Source organism: Gopherus flavomarginatus, chromosome 5, assembly GCF_025201925.1.
Source record: "Gopherus flavomarginatus isolate rGopFla2 chromosome 5, rGopFla2.mat.asm, whole genome shotgun sequence".
NCBI lineage: Eukaryota > Metazoa > Chordata > Testudines > Testudinidae > Gopherus > Gopherus flavomarginatus.
The window spans coordinates 87,179,119-87,203,665 of NC_066621.1; the positions used below are offsets into that span (position 1 = coordinate 87,179,119).

At 49.3% G+C, this 24,547-nt stretch overlaps 1 protein-coding gene across 8 annotated transcripts in view; it reads right to left on the minus strand.

Annotated features, from left to right (window-relative positions):
* Window positions 1–735: 735 nt before the first annotated feature.
* PACSIN3 (protein kinase C and casein kinase substrate in neurons 3) overlaps window positions 736–24,547 on the minus strand; it is a 31,469-nt gene continuing 7,657 nt past the window's right edge. For 3 of the 8 annotated variants that reach the window (XM_050955414.1, XM_050955411.1, XM_050955412.1), the window contains exons 2-12: window positions 14,770–14,838; window positions 12,440–12,509; window positions 10,781–10,881; window positions 10,138–10,294; window positions 9,068–9,303; window positions 8,442–8,597; window positions 7,594–7,769; window positions 6,475–6,595; window positions 5,831–5,964; window positions 4,279–4,439; window positions 736–1,067 (exon numbers count right to left, since the gene is read on the minus strand). In XM_050955414.1, the coding sequence (XP_050811371.1) occupies window positions 952–1,067; window positions 4,279–4,439; window positions 5,831–5,964; window positions 6,475–6,595; window positions 7,594–7,769; window positions 8,442–8,597; window positions 9,068–9,303; window positions 10,138–10,294; window positions 10,781–10,834 (1,311 nt within the window). In that variant the 5' untranslated portion in view covers window positions 10,835–10,881; window positions 12,440–12,509; window positions 14,770–14,838 and the 3' untranslated portion in view covers window positions 736–951. Of the gene's footprint in view, window positions 1,068–4,278; window positions 4,440–5,830; window positions 5,965–6,474; window positions 6,596–7,593; window positions 7,770–8,441; window positions 8,598–9,067; window positions 9,304–10,137; window positions 10,295–10,780; window positions 10,882–12,439; window positions 12,510–14,769; window positions 14,839–24,547 lie in introns of those variants that run through there. The other 5 variants (XM_050955413.1, XM_050955416.1, XM_050955415.1 and 2 more) reach the window with 5 other exon arrangements.

Here is a 24,547-nt window from a genome sequence, read left to right on the forward strand (position 1 = left end):
ACTGCAGCCAGAGTGCCCCCAGCCTTGGTGCATCAAGCAGGCAGTACAGCCCCAGCACCGGCTGCCTTGAGTCCCTGTAGGAGGCAAGCCAGCTAACCCCAGTCAGCCTGGGCCAGGGTAGAGGACTGGAAACTAGGAGGGGACCTGGCCTGGGGGCAGAGCGGGGGCAGGCCCAAGCTAGGCTGTTTAGGGAGGCACAGCCTCCCCCTGCTTATGATACCCACCACCCATGCTCAAGATGCTCCATCTGGGATAGCCCTTTGGGCAGGTGAGCAATAACCAGACCTACTGTACTGGATCTTTGGAAGAGAAAAGAATAGAATAGAGCCACTCAAACTATGTCAGCTACTCCAGCTGCAGTCACAGAGCAATCAATGAGACCTAAAGGTGAATGGTATTGAAAGCTGCCAGCAGATCTAAATTAATTACCATGGACGCTTGGCTTTTGCCAGTCCCTGTGGGAAGGGGAGCCAAGACCACCACAGCCATACCTGAAAGGGTCCAAAAGGGAAGCTACACTAAGGTTTCCTCACAGCAATGTGTCTTAAAAGTTTCCCTAAAGAGGGAAGCTTAGTAACAGAGCAGCCTTCAACCAACCATGGACCCCAGAGCTCTCAGCTAGATTTTACAAGCAGAAGCAGAGTGGCAAGGTATCAGTATGTCCCAATAGCCCATCCCAGCGCAAGACATTAAGACCCCTCCAAATCCCTACAGTGCTCAGAGGCAGCAGCAGTCTTTACTCAAGTTTTGTTTATTAGAAAATCCCTACAGCTCTAGAATTTTAAAATGAAGCATTGATTACAAGAAAGTGTCCCCAGAGAGTCCAGAAATTGCTACATATGCTGTTGATGTGGGTTAGGGGCCCAGCAGTGACCTGGTGACCTCTGCAGGAGATGCTGATATACATGTGAGACACACACACACACACCCCCCTCAGGATGAAAGTAGCAATCATGATCCCACCCTCTTGACATAGTTAGCAGGATAGAGTCCAACCTGGCCAGTGCGAAGCCGGCCTTTGCACCAGCCCTGCTCATCCTCTTCACTGATCTTCATTAGCTCTTCACCTAAAAGAGGAAACAGCACAAACTTTGCCACTAGAAAAGAGTCAAGAGTCCATACACCTTCCAGTGTCTGGATAGCTCCCTAGGGGCAAGGGAGCATGACCCCCTGATTAGAAGTACAGTATCTCCTCCTCACTTAATGTTGTTTTGGTTAACATTGTTTTGTTGCTGATCAATTAGAGAACATGCTCATTTAAAGTTGTGCAATGTTCCCTTAAGTTGTTTGGCAGCCACCTGCTTTATCCACTACTTACAGAAAGAGCAGCCGGTTGGAACTAGCTGGTGAGGTCTTGGAACCAGGGTGGATCAGCAGCCCCCCTATCAGCTCCCCACTCCCGTAAGTTCCCTGTGCAGCAGTGGCCCAGCAGGCTATCAGTTGCTGGGCAGTTCAGCTGTCCCTCCCCCCACTGCCATTTGCTGCTCCCAGGAGCCTCCTGCTTGCTGGGGGGCAGGGGGAGAAGGGAGAGTGCTGATATCAGGATATCCCCCTCTCCCTCACTCCTGCCCCACATTCCTGTACCCCATCTCCACAGGGGTGGGGAATAGGACAAGGCTCAGGATGGAGGGAGCAGCTGCTGTCTCAACTTGCTGATCTACTTAAAAGAGGCAGTGTACTTAGAGTGGTGTCAGGCATACTTAAAGGGGCAATGTGCATCTCTCCTCCCCTCTCCCCCACCCCCATGTATGTCTCCCTCTCTCTCACACACCCACAGCACTTTGGAAAGTGGAGGGAGTTGTGTGCTCCAGTGGGATAGCAGGGGTTCATCATCATGTTTAATTTCCACAGGGAAAGTTTGCAGCCACTGCCATGCTGTGTCTCCTCCCTCCATTTGTGCTGCCTTGCAGAGTGAGAGGCTACATTAACAATATATTAACCCTTGAGGGCTCAGTCGAGTGCTAGTTCATCATTTAGCAGTAAGGCATTCCCTGGGAAATATCCCACCATCTTACTCCACCACCTCAACTAAGCTTCACAATCATCATGGCTGTGTGCAATATTAAATGGTTTGTTTAAAACTTTTATATATAAAAATCTGTCTGGTGAAAAAAGTTTCCCTGGAACCTAGACACCCTCTATTTACATTAATTCTTATGGGGAAATTGGATTTGCTTAACATCATTTCACTTAAAGTTGCTTTTTTCAGGAACATAATTACAACATTAAGCAAGGAGTTACTGTACAAACCCCACACAGGTGAAATGCAGCAAACAAGTCTAATCTTGATCTCACCACCACATCTCAATATTTCCCATTGGACTGGAACCATATTGCAGGCACACAACTATAGAGAGAACTCGAAGGAGGATATGTTGCTCATGAAGGATCTTTTTTTCTAGATACGGAGACCAGGACCAGAGAGGTCAAGAGAAGGCCCTTGGGGAGCACAGCACTTCAAGTCTCAGTGCTGGAACTCCTGCTTCGTATTCTCTCTGGCCCAAGGCTCCTCCGAAGCAGTTGGGAAGGACTAGTGAGAAACTGCTGAGTTCTAGCTGTTAGATGCCTATTCAATGATTGGCCAAAGACCATGCAGTCAGTAAGCTGTGGAATAGGCCCACAGAGATTGGCCAGGAAGGGCTCTCATTCCTTACCCCAGCTCTGAACTTTGGGAAAGGGAAGGAATAGGATCACTTGCCACCAATAGAAATCCTTTATCTCTACCATGACAAGGAGATTTGACAGCCATTGTGGGACTGTCCAATTGTTCAGAGACTGGGAAGGAAAGTCACCTTGCAAGCCAGGTTGAACTCAAGCCCCACTAGTACAGGGTGGTTATAGCAGCATTTGGATGGAATGAGCTGACCCCAGCACTGAAGGGACTAACTGGTTTGATTTACAGCTGTTGCTTTTGCGGGAGGGGTGGGGTCCTTGGGCCTGCTACCTTCCATCTCCTCTTTCCCTGACACCTGCTGCTTGAGAAATTGTATCTCTCCTGCCCCCTAAGACAATTATCCTCATCCACATTATTGCTGAGATTGCTTTAAAAGCTGTTCTACTGAGCCAGTAAGTGAGTTAGTGCCAAGAAATCTAGCAGTGACTCAGCAGCACAGATGCTGACCTCATGCACCAGGCCCTTGTTGGGCCAGGGATTTTTAGTACCTGAAAGAGAGTCAATGTTTCTGCAAGCAAGTCAATACAAGCAAGATTAGAAACACTCCCAAGATCCAGATGGCCCCTCGGAAGACTGGGGAGGGGCGGGCAGAGTATGAACAGCTGAAGTGGAGAGAAAGGTCCCAGGGTTCTCCTTAGCCTCATCGTCTACTGGGAGCAGACTGCTCCAGTCCCAGAAGCTCCTTCACCTTAGGGCAGTATTTCGCAACCCATGACCAGTGGGCTGCATTTAACCCAAGTAGCACACAGCTGGGTGCTAAAGACCCCCCAGCTTGTGTGCTGCAAGGACAGAGCTGCCGCCCAGCTTGCACACCAAGCCGGGTGGCAGCCCCAGTGTGCACGCCACAGGGCTCTGCTCCTGGCCCAGCTCTGTGGAGGGAGTCTTTGAGTGGGGGAGGCCACTGGACAGAGGGGTCTGGGGGGAGGCACTGCGGTTCTCAACCTGTGTCCCAGTAACATGTGTGGCCCACAACGATAAATAGGTTGAGAGCCACTGCCTTAGGTGGTGGCTTGTGGAGCTTCCTCCTGTTAACCTTACTCCAGCTTATCGGACAAGAACTTAATCTCCCCAAAACTAGCTCTGTCTGGCCACTTTACAAAGGCAAGAGGAGGCACTTTATAAAAAGGCAACCCAAACCCTCCCCCTTTAAGTTCCTAGGGAAAGGTTTGGAGGAGATTTTCACACTTTTGGCCCAAGGGAGCAACATTTGCTAATAAGGGCTCAACCACATGTCTTTGTTCAGAGTTTCCATCTGACACACACCAAGTAGATCCCATCCTCCCCCAAACACACACGTCAGGTTATGGGCCTGCTCTTCCCCAACCCCTTGGTCAGGACTCAAACAAAAAAAAAAAAAAAAATTCCCTTTTCAGCATTTGAATGCCTCACTAAGTATGAGGTGCCTCCTCCACAATATGAGCCTTGCTGATCTCCCTCACTGAGCAGCGTGGTGGAATGGAGTGCTGGCCTCCCTAGTGCTATGCCCTTCTCCAGGGGCAGTGGGCAAGGACAATGAACAGTTCCCAAGGAGCTATCCAGATCTCAGTGGGAGGTTTCCAACCATCAGCCCAAGTGGTAGTGGCAAGGGGTTAATGCCTCTGTACCTGCTTTAAAGCTCAGTTCATCAGCCTCCTGTCCTGTGTAATCATACAGCGCTCGCACCTGTACACCTGGTACTTTTATGTCCTCCTCATGCCCATTGGCATCCAAGCACTTCTTGGGAGTGTCGTCATCGGACCACTCTGACATATCCTCTTTCCCACCTCTGCATGTATGGAGAGCAAAAACAGAAATCCAGACTCATCTCAAACTCAGGACTGACCCTCTGAAGTGCCTCCTCATCTCCTGAGTCATGCACCACCATAGAGCCCCAGGGACAACTACACTGTTGAGCCAGGAGGAGACAGAGAGGCAGGACAGGAGGGTGGAAACGTATGGGAAGGAGAGAGACCAGGAAAAGTCAGAAAACTGCGGAACCCCAGGGGGTTGTGCAGATAACTGGTCCAAACAGCATCTCCCTTTCAAGCCCCAGCCCCACTCAGCAGACACCCCTCACCCAGGACAGGCCAAGCCAATGTTAAATACAAGGAAGTTCAGGTATTTCCAAAACATACTTAGCTGGAAATAGTCCTGAAAGAGAAAGGAGGCCACATCCCCCCAGGCCAGACTCAGCTGGTTTCCCTAACTCCGAGGCCAGAGCAGAGGAGAAGGAAGAGCAGAACACAGATACTTTGAACCCAGACACCTCCTGGATAGGTTGTGTTCCATACTAACTTCACATGGGCTGATGCCCTCAGGGTGTCATAGAAGAGATTGTTCTTCTCCGCTAGGTAGGAAAACCTGTTGATTAGCAAATAGGGCCCTGAATCCAGCTGCCTGGAGACAGCTCCACCCAGATTGTTTCCAACTCCTTCCCTCCCATGTTCAACTCTAAGCTTCATTTGTGCCAGCAGGAGCTGATGTCTTCTGGGTCAGGAAGGAAGTGAACACCATAGGACACTGATTCCCTAAGCCCCTTCCCATTCTCTAACTCATTTACTACAGATCCTGGAAGAGGAAGCAGCTACTGAATTGTGTAAATTGTCACCACTGGGCTTGTCAAGTTTTGACTATGTAGCACCCCACACCAAACCATAAGATGCTCATATCCAGGGAAGGGAGTCTTGTTCAAACATCCAGGCCTGCTGGTGTACCTAGGGAAGGATTTCTAGTTCCTAATCCCTATGGGCTTTTTCCCTTTTCCCAGAGATAAAAGCAGCTGAAGGCAAAATTCTACCAGCATCCTCCCCCACACAGCATCCTGCTCAGCAGTGAATTAGACTAAAACCCATGCTAGGATGGATTGAGAGGAGACCCCAGCACTGAACAGGGCCACTAGGAGAGGAAGGTCCTAGCTCTAGCACTATCATGTAACTGCATGTGGACAGCAGAGGAGATCTTCCCACTATTCCACCCCAATGCTCCAAGCAAGCCCTTTTCTCTGCCCTACTCATTTCTGAATTGTATAGGCAAGGGCACCGCTTAGGGCTCACCCATTTCCAGCCCAATGGCTAAAAAAGGGAGTGAAATACAAATGAGAATTTTTCTCAGCTCAGCTAGTTCATACCCCAGGGCATGATTATTTCTCTCCAGGATGTCCCAGGCTTCAGCCCTTACCCTCGCCGGGTCTGTGAAGGGGTCTGAGAGACACCATCTCGTGTGGGCACGATGCTGGTCAGCATCACATCTTCAGCACTTTTACTGCTTTTCGCCTTCTTGCTGATTGGCCGCTGGGTTTCCAGGGTCCATTCCTGTCCAGAAGGAAAGGAACATCAGTCCCCTGAGTCCAGAGAGCTTTGACACAGTTTATTCTACTGCCAGGGAGGAAGATAGGAGGCACAAGAACACAGCACCATATTTAACTAATGGCCAAGCAATGCAATGGAATAGTCTGCCAAATAAGAGCCCTGCAGAGGCAGTATGATCAGGCCTGAGGACTGGGGGTGCGGAGGGAAGAGAAGATGCAGCATGTCTCATTACCCTTAGTATAAACCCCCATCCCTGACCAGAGCTGGGTGCGGGGCCAGAATGATTGCATTTTAGTTGGCATGGCAACTCCCCAATTGCCACAGGGGTGGAACTTCCAGTACTATCCCCTCTAAAAATAAAAAGAAAAGGTGCAAACATCATGATCCCAGGTGAGCAGGGATAGAGCCTTTTCCAGTGGGAGGAGTCTCAGAGGACAGGGGGAAGCCACAGAGTATGAGTACAATAGAGTAGCCCTGCGGCATGTGGAAATATATTCTAGAGGGATATGCCACCTCAAACTGTGGCCAATTCATGGCCATGCCTGGCCCATGTGTGTTGCGCCACCATTTCAGGTCCTCCTGGTCATCTGCAGCCACAATTCCCTGGTACAGATCCCGGTACAGTGCATGGAAACTGCAAGCAGAAGCAGAACCAATGTCAGTGAGCAAGTCTCTGTACAGCCCCAGATTACTGTCAGGTGCATAAGTCTCCCCTTTCACCGCCACATCATCCTACTTCAAGAACCACTTGGGATTAGAGGCTGTGCTCCAGTGCCTTTAACCCCAAAGCATTTCACAAGCCACACACATCCCACTCCATAGAAACACCATCCCCTCAGAGATGGAGCAGGGAGCCAGCTGGCCTGGCTCACAGGGACACAGACAGCTGGGGATGCCCTGCTGCTGGAACTTGCAGAGGGTTGGCAGAATCCCATGAAGAGACACTGGGAAATGGGTCTGTTTGAGGTGTAATGTTCTCTGACTCTACACAAAAAACAAACAAAAAAAAAAAAACACAAACAAAAAACAAAAAAAAAAAACAACACTGTCCTGGGAGGCTGCAACAGCTACCTCCATGCTCTTGCACAGTATTACATGTCTCCTGACTCATATCACACCAAAGGAAGCAGGTTAAGTCTCCAGCTATTGGAGGGAATGGGGTGGTGTTGGCCCTCAAAGATTATGGAGCAGTGAGTTGGGGTATGTCTACACCACATCTGGAAGTCTCTCTCTCAGCCTGGGACCACAGTGGAGCTGGCTCACTAAAAATAGCTGTGCAGAAACGGCAACTCAGGCTCTGAAGCCTGGGGGTAGGTCTGTGCACCCAGATACAGAGTAGACATCCCCTTAGAGGAATGTAACAGCCTTCACTTCAAAGTGAAGGACAGAGTAGACTAAAGACTCACACCCACAAGAAGGGTGCATGATGGTAGGAGCAGTGGAATCCTCAAACTGAGGCGGAACCCTCCCTGAATAAAACCAGAGACAAGCTGTGGTCGGACTGCAGCTATTCACTCAGACACCTTAGAAGGGGAAATAGGACACACGCCCCCCCCACACGGTCTCCTTTCCAAGAGGCCATGAAATGAATATCCCCTGTGACAGACCAGGGCATGCTGAACAGGTAGGTACCTTTCATTAGTGGAGATGTTGAGGTGTTGGTGTAGATCCAGGAACATCTCCTTGAAGAAGCACAGTCGCTTGCACTCTGCCTCCTGGCAGCCCTCAAACACCTGTTCCATGTCCTCCATGTAGCGGGGATTGTAGCGGTTTAGCTCCTCCAGCATCTTCTCATACTGATCCTTACACTGCAGCAGCCGGGAGAGAGAACAAACATAAGCCAACCGGTCCTCTCCATCAGGGGACCCTGCACAGAGTTCCCTGCACAGCTAAGTGTGGTGTATGGAAACATCAGGGGAACCCAGGCAAGCCCCTTTCTCCCCAGAGCCAGGCTCCCAGTCCTGCCATATGAGTGATCCCTCTCTGCCTCTGACACCTTCCCTAGTTCTCCAATGGCAGTGACTTTCCCAGCTGCGGGGGCGGGGGGGGGGGGGAGGGAGAAGAAGACAGGGGACAGAGACAGACACGCACACATGCTCAGCTCTCCAGCCATCTCCATTGAGTAGCTCTACAACTCTGCATTCAGCTAGACATGCACACTAGTCAGTCTTGGCCCAGATCCTTCTGCACTGCAGCTTCTATCCTGTGGAGCAGTAGCCTGGAACTATTTGTTACACAGCACCAGGTGCGCAGTCTGATCCTTGTCAGCAGGACCTGACTAGCTATAGGTCAGTCCCATGAGGTACCGAGCTCCCACACTTCCCACTGAAGTCAGCAGGCAGCAAGGATACTTGGCACCCTGTAGGACCAGGAGCTAAGTTGACTTCTGCCTTAAAACACACTTATTTCAAGTCTCTTCTCCCCATGCCTCGCCAGTATAGTGACCCCTAATGGTATGAGGCCACACTGGGCACACCCACCTTCTCAGCCTCTTGTGCAGATTTCTCCACACGCTCCTGCAGCTTGTGCAGCTGCTCCTGTGAGATGGAGGAATCTGCCTTGGCATGGTTCTCACGTGTCTGTGCAGTCTTCTCATCCTTCCGGGCTGTGTGATAGTTCTTCTTAGAGGTCTCCACCTAACACAAGTAGTTCTGTAAAAACAGAGCCAGATGCCCCAACACAAACTTCCCCATCCCTTACATGTTGCTGTGGGGTGGGAGAAGAGTTGGTAGGTGTTGTTTTTCAGCCTTTGTTACTGGCAGCACACGTTACACAGGAGCAAGCCCCATCAGGAGAGGCCAGCTCAACCATCAGCCTGCCACGCTCAAAGGGAAAGGTTTCCCCTGAATAATACAGCCAGGAAGTCACCCCCTATAAAGTCACAGATTGCCACACAGGAGGGCCCCAGCCCACCAACCCTAGATATTGCTGCACCAAGGAAGGCTGCAAGTCTGCCATGGGAAGGACCCAGCCACACCGAACAGAATCAACCCCCACAATCTAAGATTGGCCTAAACAAAGTACACCCAAGCTAACTGCACTCCAGGCAAAAATGTTTAGCCTTAGCATCCTAGCCCCTTCTGCCTTACACACACTCCTTGCTCACATCTTTCAGCTTCTTCACCCAGGGTTTCTGGGCCTTACGGAATCCATCCTCTGCTTCTTTAGTCTCCTTGAACCCACCAATCATCTGCTTATGGTAGGCCTCCTTCTGCCAGACCTTGATCTTGTCTGCATCTTCACCAGCAAGATGGTTCCGCACCTCTAGATGAATCTCACTCAGCTTGTCTGCGGCTGTCAGAAAGGCGTGCCAAGTCTTCTCTAGTGTGCCATACTGAGGGCCTGGAGGAGCAAACACAAGAGTGGCCATTACAACCCTATGTCCACGGATATGGGGACCAAGTTCAGAAGCCAGCCTTCCCTCATAATGCAGGACACCTCTGCCACCACCAAAAAGTATTCAGGCCAATGTGGACTGTTCTCTGCACAGATAGGAAAGAGAGGAAGGACTAGGTGTTACAGCTCACAGAGTCAGGTATTAGCAATGAGCATCCATAGCTGATTATCTAGTCCTGCTTCAGTCAGTGCAGGGTGAGTCCCTACAAAATATTCCTCAGGGGCTTTGTCTGAGCTGAGCTTAGAAGAGGGAAGCAATGGCAGCCCCCTGGCTGGAACTTAAGGCCAGTTTCACAGGCTAGTGGGCACTTTAGGGCATCTGTTCCAATACCCTCTCATTCCTTGTTATACTTTAAGGCCCTATCACCTTGTGATGTCAATCACTTGCCATTAGAGTCTCTTAGGCACTTGTGTCCCCATCCTCTCCTCCCAAGTCATCTTTTAGTCAGGCTACAGATCTTCCCTTGTACACACTCTAAGCCTGAACCTCCCCTCTCCAGTCTGGCAAACATTTTTCCGTAATGGAGCACTTGGAAATCAAAGGAACATCCCTTCCCTGAAGGGATCAGAGAACTGGTGGCTGGACAGGAACCACAGAGCATCCCTGTCCTAGAGCTACTTGGTTTGAGCCAGGAAAGAAGAATACAAGAACTCCAGCTCCATGTTGCCCAATGGGTGTGCTCATCTTCTACAGACAGCCCCAATCACAGTGAGACAGGGTGCTCTAGGAGCGGAGAGCTTCTCCTGAAGCCTGTGCCCACCCCAGCCTGCCTGCCTCACCCTTCTCCACAGCAGTCCTCCATTTGCGGGACCAGTCTGTCAGCTGCTGGGCATAGTTCTTCTCAATCTTGGCTCGCTCCTGGAAGCAGGAGATGAGGTCGTTACAGAGACGGTGCCCATCATCTACACGCTTCACTGTCCGCCTGTAGTTACCAGCCTGAAAGAGCAGACAGTGTCAGTCCCATTGCATTGACTTCACACTCACCCATCCACCCACCCTAGGAGCCAGAGGCAGCAGGTCAGGCCACCACATAGTGAGGGCAGGTCCTGCTGAGGCTAGCAGCTGGGCTAGAACCCCACCTAGGGCTCCCGCAGGAGGCAGTGAATATATTCTGGGAGGTTTAAAAGGTGGGATATTCTGGCTTCACATTCTTCTCTGTTGGTGCTGATTCAGGTCTAGAACAGAGGCATCACTCAGTAGCTTCTGAGAAGGAAGGGGACACCTCCCCCGTACACCAAGGCCTATACACCCTATTGAATCCCCCTCCAGAGAAGTATACCAGTCCCAAAAGCAAGTCAGCGTCTCTCCCTCCCCCCTACTCCAGGGGAATAGCATATTACCCAGGGAGCCTGAGACCCAAGCCATAACTCTATGGGTGACATGTAAAAGACATTTTTCTCCCTCTTAATGATCCCACCTTACCTCCCAAAAACTGCCCCCAGGAGCCTCCCCACCAACATCATCTTCTGATGACATAACCCTGGTTTTCTTGCAGCAAAGAATTTTTGCAGATTTCAGTGCAGCTGGAAGAGAAAGAAGAGCTGCTTGTAGCATGACACCGTCTGGGACTCAGACACGCACCATCCCAACAACATAACACTTATGGAAGGGAATTCAGTTCAGTTACCAGTGGGCAAGTGTCCATATCACAGCACCACTGACACTTACCAACCCCCTTACTCAATTCCAGCACTGAACTGGCCATGCAGACTTAACTCCTCTCCCCACTAGAAGGGATCCATGCGGGAGAGGCTTGTGGCATATTAGAAGGGATGTTGTGGAGGAAACTGGCCCTGCCACCACCCAGGCTGTACCTGTCCTGGAGACCCTGGTAAGTCCAGCACCTTTCATCAGCACTATTAGCCTCAGCAGAGGCTCCTCCTTTTTGCACTAAGACCATCAGATATTAAACTACTGAGCATGCTCAGCCTTGAAACACTTAAAATAAGTTGTGTTGAAAGAGATGACTCTAGTGTCCCAATATAAAAAAAAAAAAGAGTGAGGAGGATTAAGGGATTACATCAGTTACTGACTACAGAAAACAAACAACCCAAGGGTCACCATGAAGGCATGTCCTGAATGACGTGCAGCCTGTCGGGCTAGGAAGGGAACTATAGCCACACCTAGTGCCATCTGTCCAAAGATGTGCTTGGGTTTCCGGGCAGAACCAGCTTCTTGGGAACATCCCAACTTACATTAGGCCACAGTCTGTCACCACATTCCTGTGTTGGGCATAGGGAGTCTAGTGTAGAAGGCAACAGAGGCCCCATCTCACCCCAGACTGATACACTGTCACTACCAATTCCTATTCAGCCCAATAGATAAATTTTGGCTGTGACTGGGATGATCCTGGCAATGCTGCCACACGAGGACTGCCCTGATGGTGGTGCTCAGGACGGTCCTGGGACTACCACCCTTTGAGGGGGGGCGGGAAGGTGACAGAGGGAGACAGGAGAAAGGCCTGAGTAAGGAGCATAAAGAGGCCTGTCTCAGGCAAGTTTTGGTTAACATAGGATTGACATGCTTTGCTGCTGCTCTTCTCCTGTTGCACATTCCCAGTTATAAAAAGCTTCCCTCACACCCTAGAAAGGTATCTGCTCACTCTGCCAGCCCCAAGGCAGAACTCACACACCAGAAGAAGCCTGAGATCAGTCCAAGAGACCAGATCTCCCATGTCCCCTCAGTCTTCTCAGCGTCTGCTTTCTGGACTATCAGCCACACAATAAGAGCCCCATGGTAGACTTCAAAAGACATACAGAGGAAACCAAGGAGAGGGTTAAGTACCATCTGCCTGAGCAGCACATTTGGATAATATGAAGGGTGTTAGAGGGGAATCAAAGAAATTCCTCCAGCTTCCCAAGAAAGTTCCACCTTCCCCCAGCCTCACTGCCCTCCAAGAAACTCCCCTTCAGTTATAGGAGCAAGTCGTTATACCAAACAGAAGATTCAGGCATGAAACCTTAAATGCAGAAGGACCCCTCCCCTCACCAGCAGCCCTGATAGCCAGCCTGTGAAAGAACTTAGCATGACTATAACTCGGGTGGTTCCACTCCTGTGCCCAGCAACAAAGTAACTACATACCTGAAAGAGAGAAGAATGAGGGCTCTGGAGGCCCCAGATGCCAGGAGTGATTTCTTGGGCTGCTCCAACTCTAAATGTGGTGGTGGGTAAGAAAGAGATGTACAGACAGTTAGACTCTGCTGCTCTGACACAGACAGAGACTGCTGTTCTGACAAGTAACAGTCCTAGGATAGGAACCTGGGTCTCGTCCTGTGCTCAAGGCAAGGAGGGGCACTCCCGATACAGCAGCTGTTGCTACTCTCCATCTTCCTAGGTGCCACATTCCAGCATGTAGGGGAGATGCCAAATCCCTGTGTCACAAGATCGAGTCCCAGAGATTTAAAATAGAAGCAGTGGGGCAGCATGACGGCATTGTGCGGGAAAGGTGCTGTTATAACAGCTGAGCAAAAGGGACAGCCCAGTGCTGGAATGGACTAAACTAAACGAGGTTTCCCACGCACAGCAGCTGCACTGGGCTCAGTCCTCCCTTCTGTTGCAGTACAGCCCACATGTCTTCTCTAGCTTCCCCCACTGCTGCTCGCACTTGGTTTTTCGGTTAAGCCTAGTGCCATCTACCATGATGTGCAGGAGAATCAAAAGGCAAAAGCCTTCTCTAGTGCCATTAGGCCAAAGAGCTAAATCTTTAGACATTTTATTGCTGTAGTAGCAACCCCACTCATAGACCAGGACCCCACTGTGCTAGGCACTGTACAAACATGAGGAGACAATCCCTGCTCAAGGAGCTTGTACTCCAAGTAGTAGTAACATTTTGTGTTTGGATTGGCTTTGTTTGTTCTGATTGATTTTTCTGTGTTAGAAATGGACAGCCTGCTGAAGCTAGAAGGCTACAACGGCTGAGAATTAATTACATGGAGAACGCAAGAGCCAACAGAGTGGAAGCTGCAGCACCTGAGAAGGGAGGGGATTTAGTCAAACTAAGATTTGGCAGGGAAAGGCAGGGGTGAGGGAAGGGGATGAGGGGCGGCTTGAGTCACTGTGCTAACCTTTAAGTGTTAAAGAGTCATCGCATTGCCCCTTCAGTTAAAGTGTAGGCATCCCTGGGACTTCTAGTCATCCTCCAATACCACCAGACTTTACACTCTGGAAATCTCCAAGGTAACACATAAGCAGTTAAAAACATATCTTTAACCTATCTCCCAGGCCTTATTTCTCCTTCATAAAGAAGAAAGAGGCATAAGACCAATTTAAAAAAAATCCTTCTCAGGTCACCTTTAAACAGAGTATTGAGTCCTCCCGCTACCACCCAGTGAGCGATGAATCACTGACATGCTTTCAGACTCTGGTTTCCAGTCCTGACTGACTACCCTACGTGAGAGTTTGGGGGTTGCAGCTGAAAATTGTTTAATGTGCTGTAGAGCAGCCATGCTCCATCTAGGGAGCAGTCAGTCAGAAAAGAGACTAAAGGACACTGAGAACCCAGGTCCATTCTTTCTGCAGTTTTTACATCAAAGATTCAATTTAGGAGTCAGACAGGTGGCTTCTTTAGCTGCCAAAGCTATTAATCAACCCCAGAACTGCAAACCCAGATGGATTTACTATGTCTTAACACCAGAAATAATGGGCTTTGCAACCCAAAAGTATCTGGCATTAGGTTAGGGCACAAGCTTCTCCTGGAGCAGCATAGGCCCTACAGAAGTCCAGTGGGTCTGTCTTGGTAGAAGAAACACATCAGGAAATGAGAGGGACCCTTTTTTGTACAAGCTCTTTCCAGAGCTCCTACACACACTGAATCCATGTTAGTCACCAGGTCATACTGACCTCACATGCAGACTTGGAGAGAACACTTTATAACAAACTCAAGCACTGAGAAAGGTAGATGCCACTGCCACCCTGAGTCCCAGGAAGAGCAAGAGGCTTGTCCTCCAAGTTGGTTATTCCTACAGCATCATGTGTGCTGTCCACTCTCACCAACAGCTTGAGGGCAGGGATAGCCAGGAGAATTTACTAGCACAAAAGTTTCTTTGTAGATCTATGTACCACACTCTGAGGCTAGTGGGATGGCAAAGCCACTCCAAGTAGGAGAATCCCTGGGGTGGCTTTGAGGAGTGGGGGTTTTATTTGTGGGGAAGGAGACTAACTAGAAGCAGAAGGAAGCTCTCTGGCTGTTGGACAGCTTTTACAGTGTTGCCACTTTATTGCAAGTCTGGGAATCACTGGTATTTTCTTAAAGCCCCAGGTCCCGGGGTAACAGTATTACAAGAGACTCTCCGCTTTCATTTTAAAGGGTTCCCAGCCCTCACAGCTGTTGAGAATAAAAAGCTTAAAAACTATGACCCAAGTGCACTACAAAAAGGGAAATTTTTCCAAATGCATTTTAAAACCAAACTTACGATTTTTGAATGCCTGAGGTTGGCTGTACCGTTAGGGGGTCATTTCACCAATGGAGACTCCAAGCCTGCCTTAAAATACAAATTACATTAGTTTTGTGGTCACAGCAGAGTACCTTGTGGACATCTTAACATGGCAGAGTGTTGGCAATTGCTGTACAGGAGAGGCCACGATACCACAATAGTAGGGGGTATGTAGGTCAGACCCAAGGTTCTTTGGCAGAGACAGTAGCAGTATTGGAAGAGCAAAGGATGTGGCAGGTCAGGATTGGGCGGTGGGGGGCAGGAGGAGAAGTGCACCTGTCTCCCTCTCCTCCCTTCCACACCAGTAGTGGAAGAGAATCACATACTGTATTGCCTTGCCAGCTCCTGCAGGAGCACTAGAGTTAGACTGATCAGGACTCAGTCTCATTCTGCAGCAGAATGACTACATGCAGGGGCATCAGAGACTTCTGCAGAGCAGCTGGCTGGGAGAGCAGAAAAAATAAATACAGAATTTCCACACCAAAGTTAGACCCCATAACTCAAAAGGGCTTTCAGAAAATCTCCTCACAGCAAAAATGTGGCCAGAATAATATTCCCTCTTCTCACCATCAGCCACCCCATCTAGCTATCTAAACAAGCAGGAAGACTCTCAGTTATAAGAAGGTGCTAGAGTGGCTCAGGGTTTCTTCAGAAAGTTATTTCCTACCCAGGAGCATTCTGTAAGCAGGGCTCAGCACCAGAGAACCCATTATGGCAGGGCTACGCCTGCCTCCAGAGCAAATTGAGAGGCAAACAGTGCTTGAGACCAAGTGATGAGAATAAAAGGTTGTGGAAGAGCTGTTAACTCACCCTCTGCTCTTCCCAGGGAAATGGCAGGAAGTGGTGCCCAGGGTGACTAACTAGTCTGTGTCAGTACAAGGGAGCTGATTTTTTTTCTCTGCTTGGTCATTTCCAGCCTCTAGTTATCAGGCCACAAGCCAGTTCCATCCTCTAAATCCAGTGACTCCACAGGATTTACACCAGGGGTGGGGAACCTATGACCCACAGGCCGGATCCAGCCCATTGGTTAATTTCATCCAGACTGCAGCACCCTCATGCGGGGCTGGGGTTGTGAGTACCGGGTTGGGGAGGAAGCCCCGAGCCTCTGCCCTCTCTCACCCCGCAGGGGTGGAGCTACGAGTGCTGGTTGGACCCGCTGTGGGAGGAAAACCCCGAGGCTCGGTGCGCTTCCCCCACTCACGAGGCTGAAGTTACAAGTGCTGGCTCACCCCACTGCAGGGGGGGAAGCCCCGAGCACTGCGCCCCCCAACCCTGGGTAGGTAAGTGGCCTGCGACTGATTTTTTTCTGTGGGTCAATGGCCCATGACAAAAAAAAAAGTTCCCCACCCCTGGTTTACATCAAGACTGGCTGACCCTAGACAGTTTCGTCTGCTCCCCAAGGACAGGCAAAGGCTAGAGTACTGTAGGCAAAGGAGACTAACTGCAGAATTGCCCCCTCCCCTCCCTCTCTCCTACAGGGAAGGAATAGCCAGACTCTGCATGCATTGCATACCAACAGGCCAGTACCCATGTGTGCCCATAGCCCCTTCACTCAGCTCATACCTCTATCCACTGCTTTTGCATCTGTCTCCCACCCATCTTCATGCCTTCATCCCTGCAGTCCCGATGCATTAACTCTCTCTGGCTTGGGATGCCAGAAGACCATCTTCTACTTCTTCCAGGAAGAATCAGGAATCCTTAGCCACTGTGAGTGTTTACCCAAGGCAAACAGAGAAAGCCTCCTCCCTGTGCACCACTCTTCGATACTTCCACCCTCTGAGTGCCTAGGGCACTATCTGGGTATATTGTTTGGATTGCCTCCTTGGACTGCTGGATCATTGTGGACGAGGTCTGAACTTTTCTATTCAGTAAAGTGAGGGGCATACTGAGATGGAAGGTTCATTCTCACCCTCCCAACTCCCCTAATTCTGGAAGGCAGCTCTGCAGGAGCTTCACCTTTGAAGTGGATTTGCACAAGTGGGAGAGCACAGCCTTTGCCCCACTAGGTGTTCTGTCCCACCTTCCCCCACACCACCCCAGTTACTGCCAGACACAGGGTCATCATGCAAGTCGTTCCTATCTAGCAACTGAGGTTTTAGTCTGCCCAGCTTAGCCAGACATCTTTAACAAGAAATGGTTTTCCCTTGTTTTTAAGTCATTTCCACATCAGACACTGAAGCCAAGCCTAGCCCATGTTTGTCAGGAGCAGGCCATGTCTATCTCAGTTCCACTTCAGGGGGAACAGGGCCTTTGTGACTGGTTTGATTCCCCAAATAGTTCTCAGCCCTATACCAGATAGAGGTGAAGGCACTGTCCCTACCATACTCTCGGCCACAGTTACAGACATTTAGAGTGAACAAACTTACAAGAGATACTGAGCCTCAAGCCTCCATAGTTAGTTGTGACCTTTAAGGCAGGCTGGATAGAAGACTATCAATGAAAGCCAGGCCTGCCCTGCCATCTTATCTACAGGCCAGCAGCCAAGAAAGCCCTTTATCTTTTCCACCCGTCTAGTGCCAGAAGAGACTTCCTGGTCCCAGCAGACCCCAGCATATTGGTAAACATGGATTTCCTCTGAGCTAGTGATGTGTTCTACATTCCCACTATACAGCAGCTTCCTGTAAATGCCACACAGTACTTACCCACTTCCAGCAGAGCATGCCCAGGTCCCCATTCTAGCTTGCAGCTACTCAGTTGGGTGCCTGGTCAAGATGCCAGATAATGCAGAGATCCCACAAGCAATGGGAATATTAAGTGACTGCATGGGACATCCTTGTTGCTGGGGCGGGGCAGACTTTCACAATAGTGTTTATTCCAATCCAGAGATCACACCCTTGGTGGAGTCACCTGTCTGGGAAAGGAGCTAGCAGCCAATATTTCCCAGATGCTCCCTTGGAACTGGAGCTCCCAAAGCTGCCTAGTCCAGTTTAAAGAAGATTTTCAGCTGGGTTCTCCAGCTTGCGAAGAGAGAACGAGAGATACAGAGAAAGAGACAGACAGACACAGAATTTAGTCAGAGCAGTAGGTACATGCAAAGGTCACTCCAGCAGCCTGCTAGCGGAAAAAGACACCTTGCTGAGGTCAGACAAATTCACATTGGGTTTCAAGGATTGCAGTGCATCAGCAAGACACACAGAAGGAATCCCACATTCTTTCAAAGTTAGGAGATTCTGTCACTGGAATGGACAAATTCACACGGCCAAGCAGCCAGGGGCAGCTCTATGTATTTTGCCGCCCCAAGCACGGCAGACAGGCGGCTTCTGGCGGCGCGCCTGCGGGAGTTCCGCTGGTCCTGCGCCTTTGGCATACCCACCGCCGAATTGCTGCCGAAGCCGCAGGACTGGTGGATCTCCCACAGGTGCACCGCTGAAGGCAGCCTGACTGCAACCCTCACAGTGAGCAGCAGGCTGCCCCCCACGGCTTGCCGCCCCAGGCATGCACTTGGTGCCCTGGTGCCTGGAGCCCCCCTGCAAGCAGCGAACTCAAACTTCTCTTGAACGTTGGGAGTTAGCTTTACTCTCTGCAGTAGTATCCTCCACAACTCCAACAGACAGCTTCCTGAAACAGAGAGACTGCAACATGCCCCATAATCCTGAAAATCCTCATTCTTACCTCAAGTTGCTCTCATTGCCAAAAGCTGTTCCTCATGTCCAAATCCTCCTTTAGCTTCAGGCTGCTGCTCTCTCTTCTATTGTCTGGGTGTGTATCTACACTACGAAGACTACACCGGCATAACTATATCAGCATGGCTCATAATGCACACGTCGCCTACACTGACAGAAGAAGTTATGTTGGTGTAGGAATACCACCACCTTGAACAAAGTTAACCATGTCAATGGAAGCCCCCCATGCACTGCTGCAGCTGCGTCACTACCAGGGGTTTTGTCAGCATAGTTATGTCGGTCATGGTGTAGTTTTTCTCACCCCTGACCAATGTACTTATGCTGATATAACTTTTCGGTGTAGACCAAGCCTGACACAGGAGCGCCTTTCTTTCACTTTGGAGTTATCGGGAATGACCAGGTTACTTGGGGGTGGTTTTTTCACAGTCCTGAATGACATAAGTTATATGGACATAGGCTGTAGTGTAAACATAGGGTATGTCTTCACTAGCAACATAATGCAGTACTTTAACATGGCTGCATAGTTGTGGCATCAGGGCTGGGAGAGAATTCTCCCAGAGCTGTTAAAAACCCACACACAAACCCACCCCCCCATGAGGGGAGCAGCTACCACTGCTAAGAGCACAGCGCTCAGCTCTGTAGCACTGTCTACACTGCCACTTTACAGCGCTGAAACGTTCTCACTCCGGGGTGCGAAGAAACACCCCCCTGAGCAATGCAAGTTTCAGCACTATAAAGTGGCAGCGTAGACAAGTCCTTAGTCTCAGTCTCTCCTCTGATCCTTGGGTTGGCTTTCTGGTACTTTTCCCTTTTCCACAGCTTTCCTGAGTTATGGAGACGAGAGCTAATCCATTATTCCAGGGGCAGCCATGTCAGGTGACAGTTTGGGAAATTTGTCTATGTAAAACTTAGGAATTTTGGTTGACTTTTTGAAATTTCTCTGTCATTGAATGCTGCAGTATATATTGATTCAGCCATTTGCTAACACAATTTTTGTTATGTATCTTCCCAACCAGAGCTAGGGAGATGCAACAGCAACAGTTAACAGTCATTAATCTGAATGGTCTTCCATTCAGATGGAAGCTGCCTAGAATAACAGGAGGGCTGGAGCCTGGGTGAAACTAGTCCTCCCCAAACTGTCTGGAGAGGGGCAGGGTAGGGTTGGAGCAACTGAAAATCCTCAGCAGAAAGGAAAAAAACTGACAAGAGATGTTAAAAGCTGCTGTTAAAAACAGGGGTATGTCACTGAGCAGGGGAGCCTTTTGACTGTCTAACCCAAACAAGCCAAAGCAGCGGATCTCAAACTGTGGGTCAAGACCGCAAAGTGGGTCATGACCCAATTTTAATAGGATCGCCAGGACTGGCATTAGACTTGCTGGAGCCCAGGGCCAAAGATGAAGCCCGAGGGCTTTGGCTCCAGGCCTCGAGCTTTGCCCCCACCCCAGTTAATGTAGTAATTTTTATTGTCAGAAGCGGGTCGCAATGCAATGAAGTTTGAGAACCCCTAAGACAGCTTGCTGCAAGAGTCAGGGGAGAGAAGACTGGACCAGAGTGGGGTCCAGGCAGAGGGACCTGGAGCCCCTGAAGGCAATATCAAAGCCAAAGAATGTAGTGAGTACTGAGGGCGGGAACCATGTACAGGTGTTTATTATTTTTCCACAGACCTCCTGTGCTTGGTCTATAACAGAAGTATGATTGGTTTATAGTTTCACCCTTCAGGGACATGTGACAGCTTTACAGAGCAATTTCTAAACTAGAGTATCCGTGAGGGCGGAGCTCTGGAAAGGATGTGCTTGAGCAACTAGGGTGTCTTGGAGGACCAGGGCAGCTTGACCGTGATGTCTCATTCCCTAAGAGAGGTACCAGACAGTCTGTGCCGGGAAAGTGTTCCCATAAGAGTAAAAGGCTACGGCTAGACCCTGCCCAGACTGAGGGGACCTCAGAAGCACACAGATTCAGTGCGTGGTCCCAAACACAGCTGCCCCGTGGGCATCTGCAAAGTGGAGCTGTTAGAACTGTGCCATCAAGGCTTCAAAGAGCTGCACTATCACTTCCCTACTGTCACAGCAGAGCCGCCCAGAGTGGGGGGCAAGTGGGGCAATTTGCCCCAGGCCTCGGGCCCCACAGGAGCCCCCACAAGAATATAGTATTCTATAATATTGCAACTTTTTTGATGGAAGGGGCCCCTGAAACTGCTTTGCCCCAGACCCCCTGAATCCTCATGGTGCTGTGACACAGGGCCACCCAAATAGCATGGTTTCTGCCTCACAACATCCACATTCACCACTTAGTCATGCTGCTTCCCAGATGCCACCCATGACCGGTTTCACTCATACCAAGTAACCCTCCACGCATGCAACCTCCACTGTTTGTCTCTTTCGCTCGATTAGCTGTTTGCTTCTATCCTGTGCAGTTCCCACCCCTACCAATCAGTGTCAGCTAGCATCAAACTTGCCAGTGAATTCATGCCAGCCTCTAGACTCATTTCAGCTGGAAGGGATCTCAAGTGAGTTATCTATTCCATCCCTCTGTATTGTGGCAGGAGTGATTTCATCCCCAAACTATCTGAGGCGGGTATCTAACCAAACCCTGACTAGCTCCAGGGAAGGCTGTCACTCTCCCCCTTGGCAACTTGCTCCTGCTCCAGCTTGTTCCCCCAATATTTAACCTACATTTCTCCTAATACAGCACAAATCCATGGGCTTGTCCACACTCACTGACTAATGAGAATAATGCTGTAACAGAGCTGCCTGAGAGCAGTAAAAGGATCTCCTCTGACCACCAGGGTGGGCAGCATCTGTCCACTTCCATACAGAAGCTTATCCTTGGTGCCGCTCCTCTACAAACTCTCCAGTTTGTTCACGTTGTTTTGTGAACTGAGTGAGGTTCTCCAAACAGAGCCGAGTGCTCCAGCCTCGTCCTGACAAGTGCCAGGTTGAGCAGAATAATTTGTGGTTGTTTTTACATTGGAAACTCCTATTCATTCCAGAAGGCAAATATTCCACTGAGATGGAGTCACCTTGCCAGACCATCAGGGCAAGGACTGGATCTTTATGTACTGAAAAGTTTTATGCACACAGGCCATATTCGAATAATCCTCCACAACAAACACTGCCTGGTTAGTCCCTTTCTAGACCTGGGCATTCATGGTTTCTTCCTTCATTAGACTTCATACCGTTCTTTAAAATTACTCATGAGTCTTTTCTGCCCATTTTTTTCAATATGGAAATTTCACTGCATGTTAATCCACCCTCAGTTTTATATCATCCATGTACGCAAGTAACCTCTACTACATCCTCCAAGTAATAACTATTTCCATTTGCTTCTCATTACACTGACTTGTCATTTGAGTTACCACTTGGAAGTTTTATCATTAAGGATTTCTTTGTTGTTCAGACCAAGTCTGTGACTGTGTCACGCTCTGACAAATTCAGAGAGCCTTTACCTCCTATTATCAGCAGTTACGTCATAGAGGCTATTGGCTTTGCCTGGCACCACTTGATTTTACTACCCGTGTGTTTTTCACTGAAGTGCACCTTTCTCTCAAACATTCACACAATGGAGATAACAGCCTGGAAGAAAGAGATCAAAACACCAAGGTTTTCCTGAAGTTCACCTGGTTCCCTGCACAACTCAGAGTTCTATTTTCTCCTCTACAGGTTACGGAAAAGCTAGAAAGCCTAAGACAACACCTAAAGAAAAGCAGGATCAAAGACAGGATTGAAACTGGGATTTCTCATTTGGAGGGATATGAGCTGGTATAAGGAGGGAGAGGGAATGAAGGCCGGGGGGGGGGGGGTCACATACCCTGGTGGCCTTACTACATGTGGTGGTCAGTTCCTCTGCTTTGATGATGTGCAGGTTCATTGTTCATACTTTTGGCACTAAAACTAGTTTACTCAATTGCTTCTTCGGAAAGGAAAATCTAAGCAACCATGGGGGTAAGACAGTTCAGAGCCATACAAAACAGGCAAGACTATAGACCAACAGCTACACACACCACCATTCTGCAGGGCTGATAGTGCCTTTGGAGATCACGCATGCCAAAAAAAAGAGTGTATTTGTTGAAGGGGTGGGGAGAACGCCCAACAAACAAAACGTTTTCATAACATCTCCTGTCCCATGAGAAGAGTTGATTTAACTATCTCAGCACTGCTCTGCCCCTTGAGATCTTCACTAGCCCTTTAGGAGCATCTATAGGATTGCAGTCCCTAAAGCCGGGTCAGCAACCTTTCAGAAGTGGTGTGCCAAGTCTTCATTTATTCACTCTAATTTAAGGTTTCGTGTGCCACTAATACATTTAAACATTTTTAGAAGGTCTCTTTCTATAAGTCTATAATATATAACTAGACTATTGTTGTATGTAAAGTAAATAAGGTTTTTTAAATGTTTAAGAAGCTTAATTTAAAATTAAATTAAAATGCAGAGCCCCTGCACTGGTGGCCAGGACCCAGGCAGTGTGAGCGCCACTGAAGAAATCAGCTCACGTGCCACCTTCGGCACCTGTGCTATAGGTTGCCTACCCCTGCCCTAAAAAGTGTGCCTAGGCAGCAGGGTTGAGCAGGCACTGCCACTAGCAATTGGGCTAAATTTTTTTTCTTTTTCTAAATACTCAAACTCTCATGTTCTGCCTACAAGATTTTATGTTGCGCTCCATTCAGGGAAGTCAGAAGGGTTTTTTGCTATCTCTATGCTGCCTGAAAAGTGCAAAGGGAATCTAACAAGGCATAAAATCTGCTTCGTCCTTTTAAGTATCTATAGTGGCCCAATGACCTTTTTGAAATAGAGTCTTCGGCCTGAAGGGCAAACATCAAATTTAAATCCCATGTGTTACCATCCACCATAGATTCCTAACTATCAGAATAGACACAGGGAAATGGGACAGACATCTCTGAGAAGCACACACTGCAGAAAGATATTTCAGCTGTTTAGCATCACCAAAATGTGGCTTCTTCCCTCTCAGCCCAACCCCCAGAGCAGAGAATCTTGCCCTGTCTTTTCAGTGCCCAGCCTGCAATGCCAGCAGGAACTGGGAAGCTTTAGTACAATCCAAGCTTTCTCTGCTTGGCTTGCTGAACAAGACTATCCCACAGCTGGAGAAACCAGTTTTCTATTTGCATTTGGGATAGAGCCACCCTGACCCTCCTTACTTCTCAGTATGAATAGAGTGCTTCCTCTCTGGAAAAGCTTCCAGGTCTGCTCACTAGTCTAGTTCATATGCCCAGACACCTCCATTTGGAAGGCGACACAGCACACAGCAGTTAAACAAGACAGCTTCTGTGAGTGTCTCTCTCTCTGAGGCTCTGTCAGCACTGGCACAGCACCCTCTGGTCTACTCAAAGCCAACACCAGGCTTTCACTCAGGCCTGCAGCCTATGGAGCAGGCCCCTCTAGCAAGGACAGAGCAAAGAGCAGACTGAAAATACCAGCGGGCTAAATAAAGATGGAAATGAATCCAGGAGTGCCTGTAATTAATTGTTTTGTAAATGAGAAATGTGCTATGACACATCTCCCAACCTTCCATAAGGCTCACATGCCCTTATCAAAAAGCGTGCAGAAAGCCCCACCTCTGAGCTCTACACAGCAAGGGCCACATCCGCATCCACACCAACAGGAAGGGCTCTGCTTTAGAAGAGACAGCGCAAAAAAGTTGCCAAGCACCATTGTTCAGTCACCTGTAAATGTGGCATACAAGTTTACCAGTACCCACAGCACTCCTGTGAGGAAAGCAAGTACTATCTCCATCTGCAGAGCACAGAGGTGATTTGACTAGGAGATCAGTGGCAGAGGCAGGATTAAATTCAAGACCATTGATATCATTGTGACGGGTTAAGTCACAGAGATCCCCTTGGGACTGTCACCTGATGTACTGAAATTACCTCTGAGCCCATTTTCCCTGCCACCTTGGGACTTCCAGAACCCTGCTTTGCTGAGCCAAATATGCTAGCCTACTGCAACACAGACCCAGGGTCCAGGCCACATCCCCAAAGCTGCAGACTTAACTGAAAACAGCTCAGCAGTTACCTGTCTCTAGCACCCAGACACCCAGTTCCCAATGGGATCCAAACCCCAAATAAATCCATTTTACCCTGTATAAACTTTATACAGGGTAAATTCATAAATTGTCCGCCCTC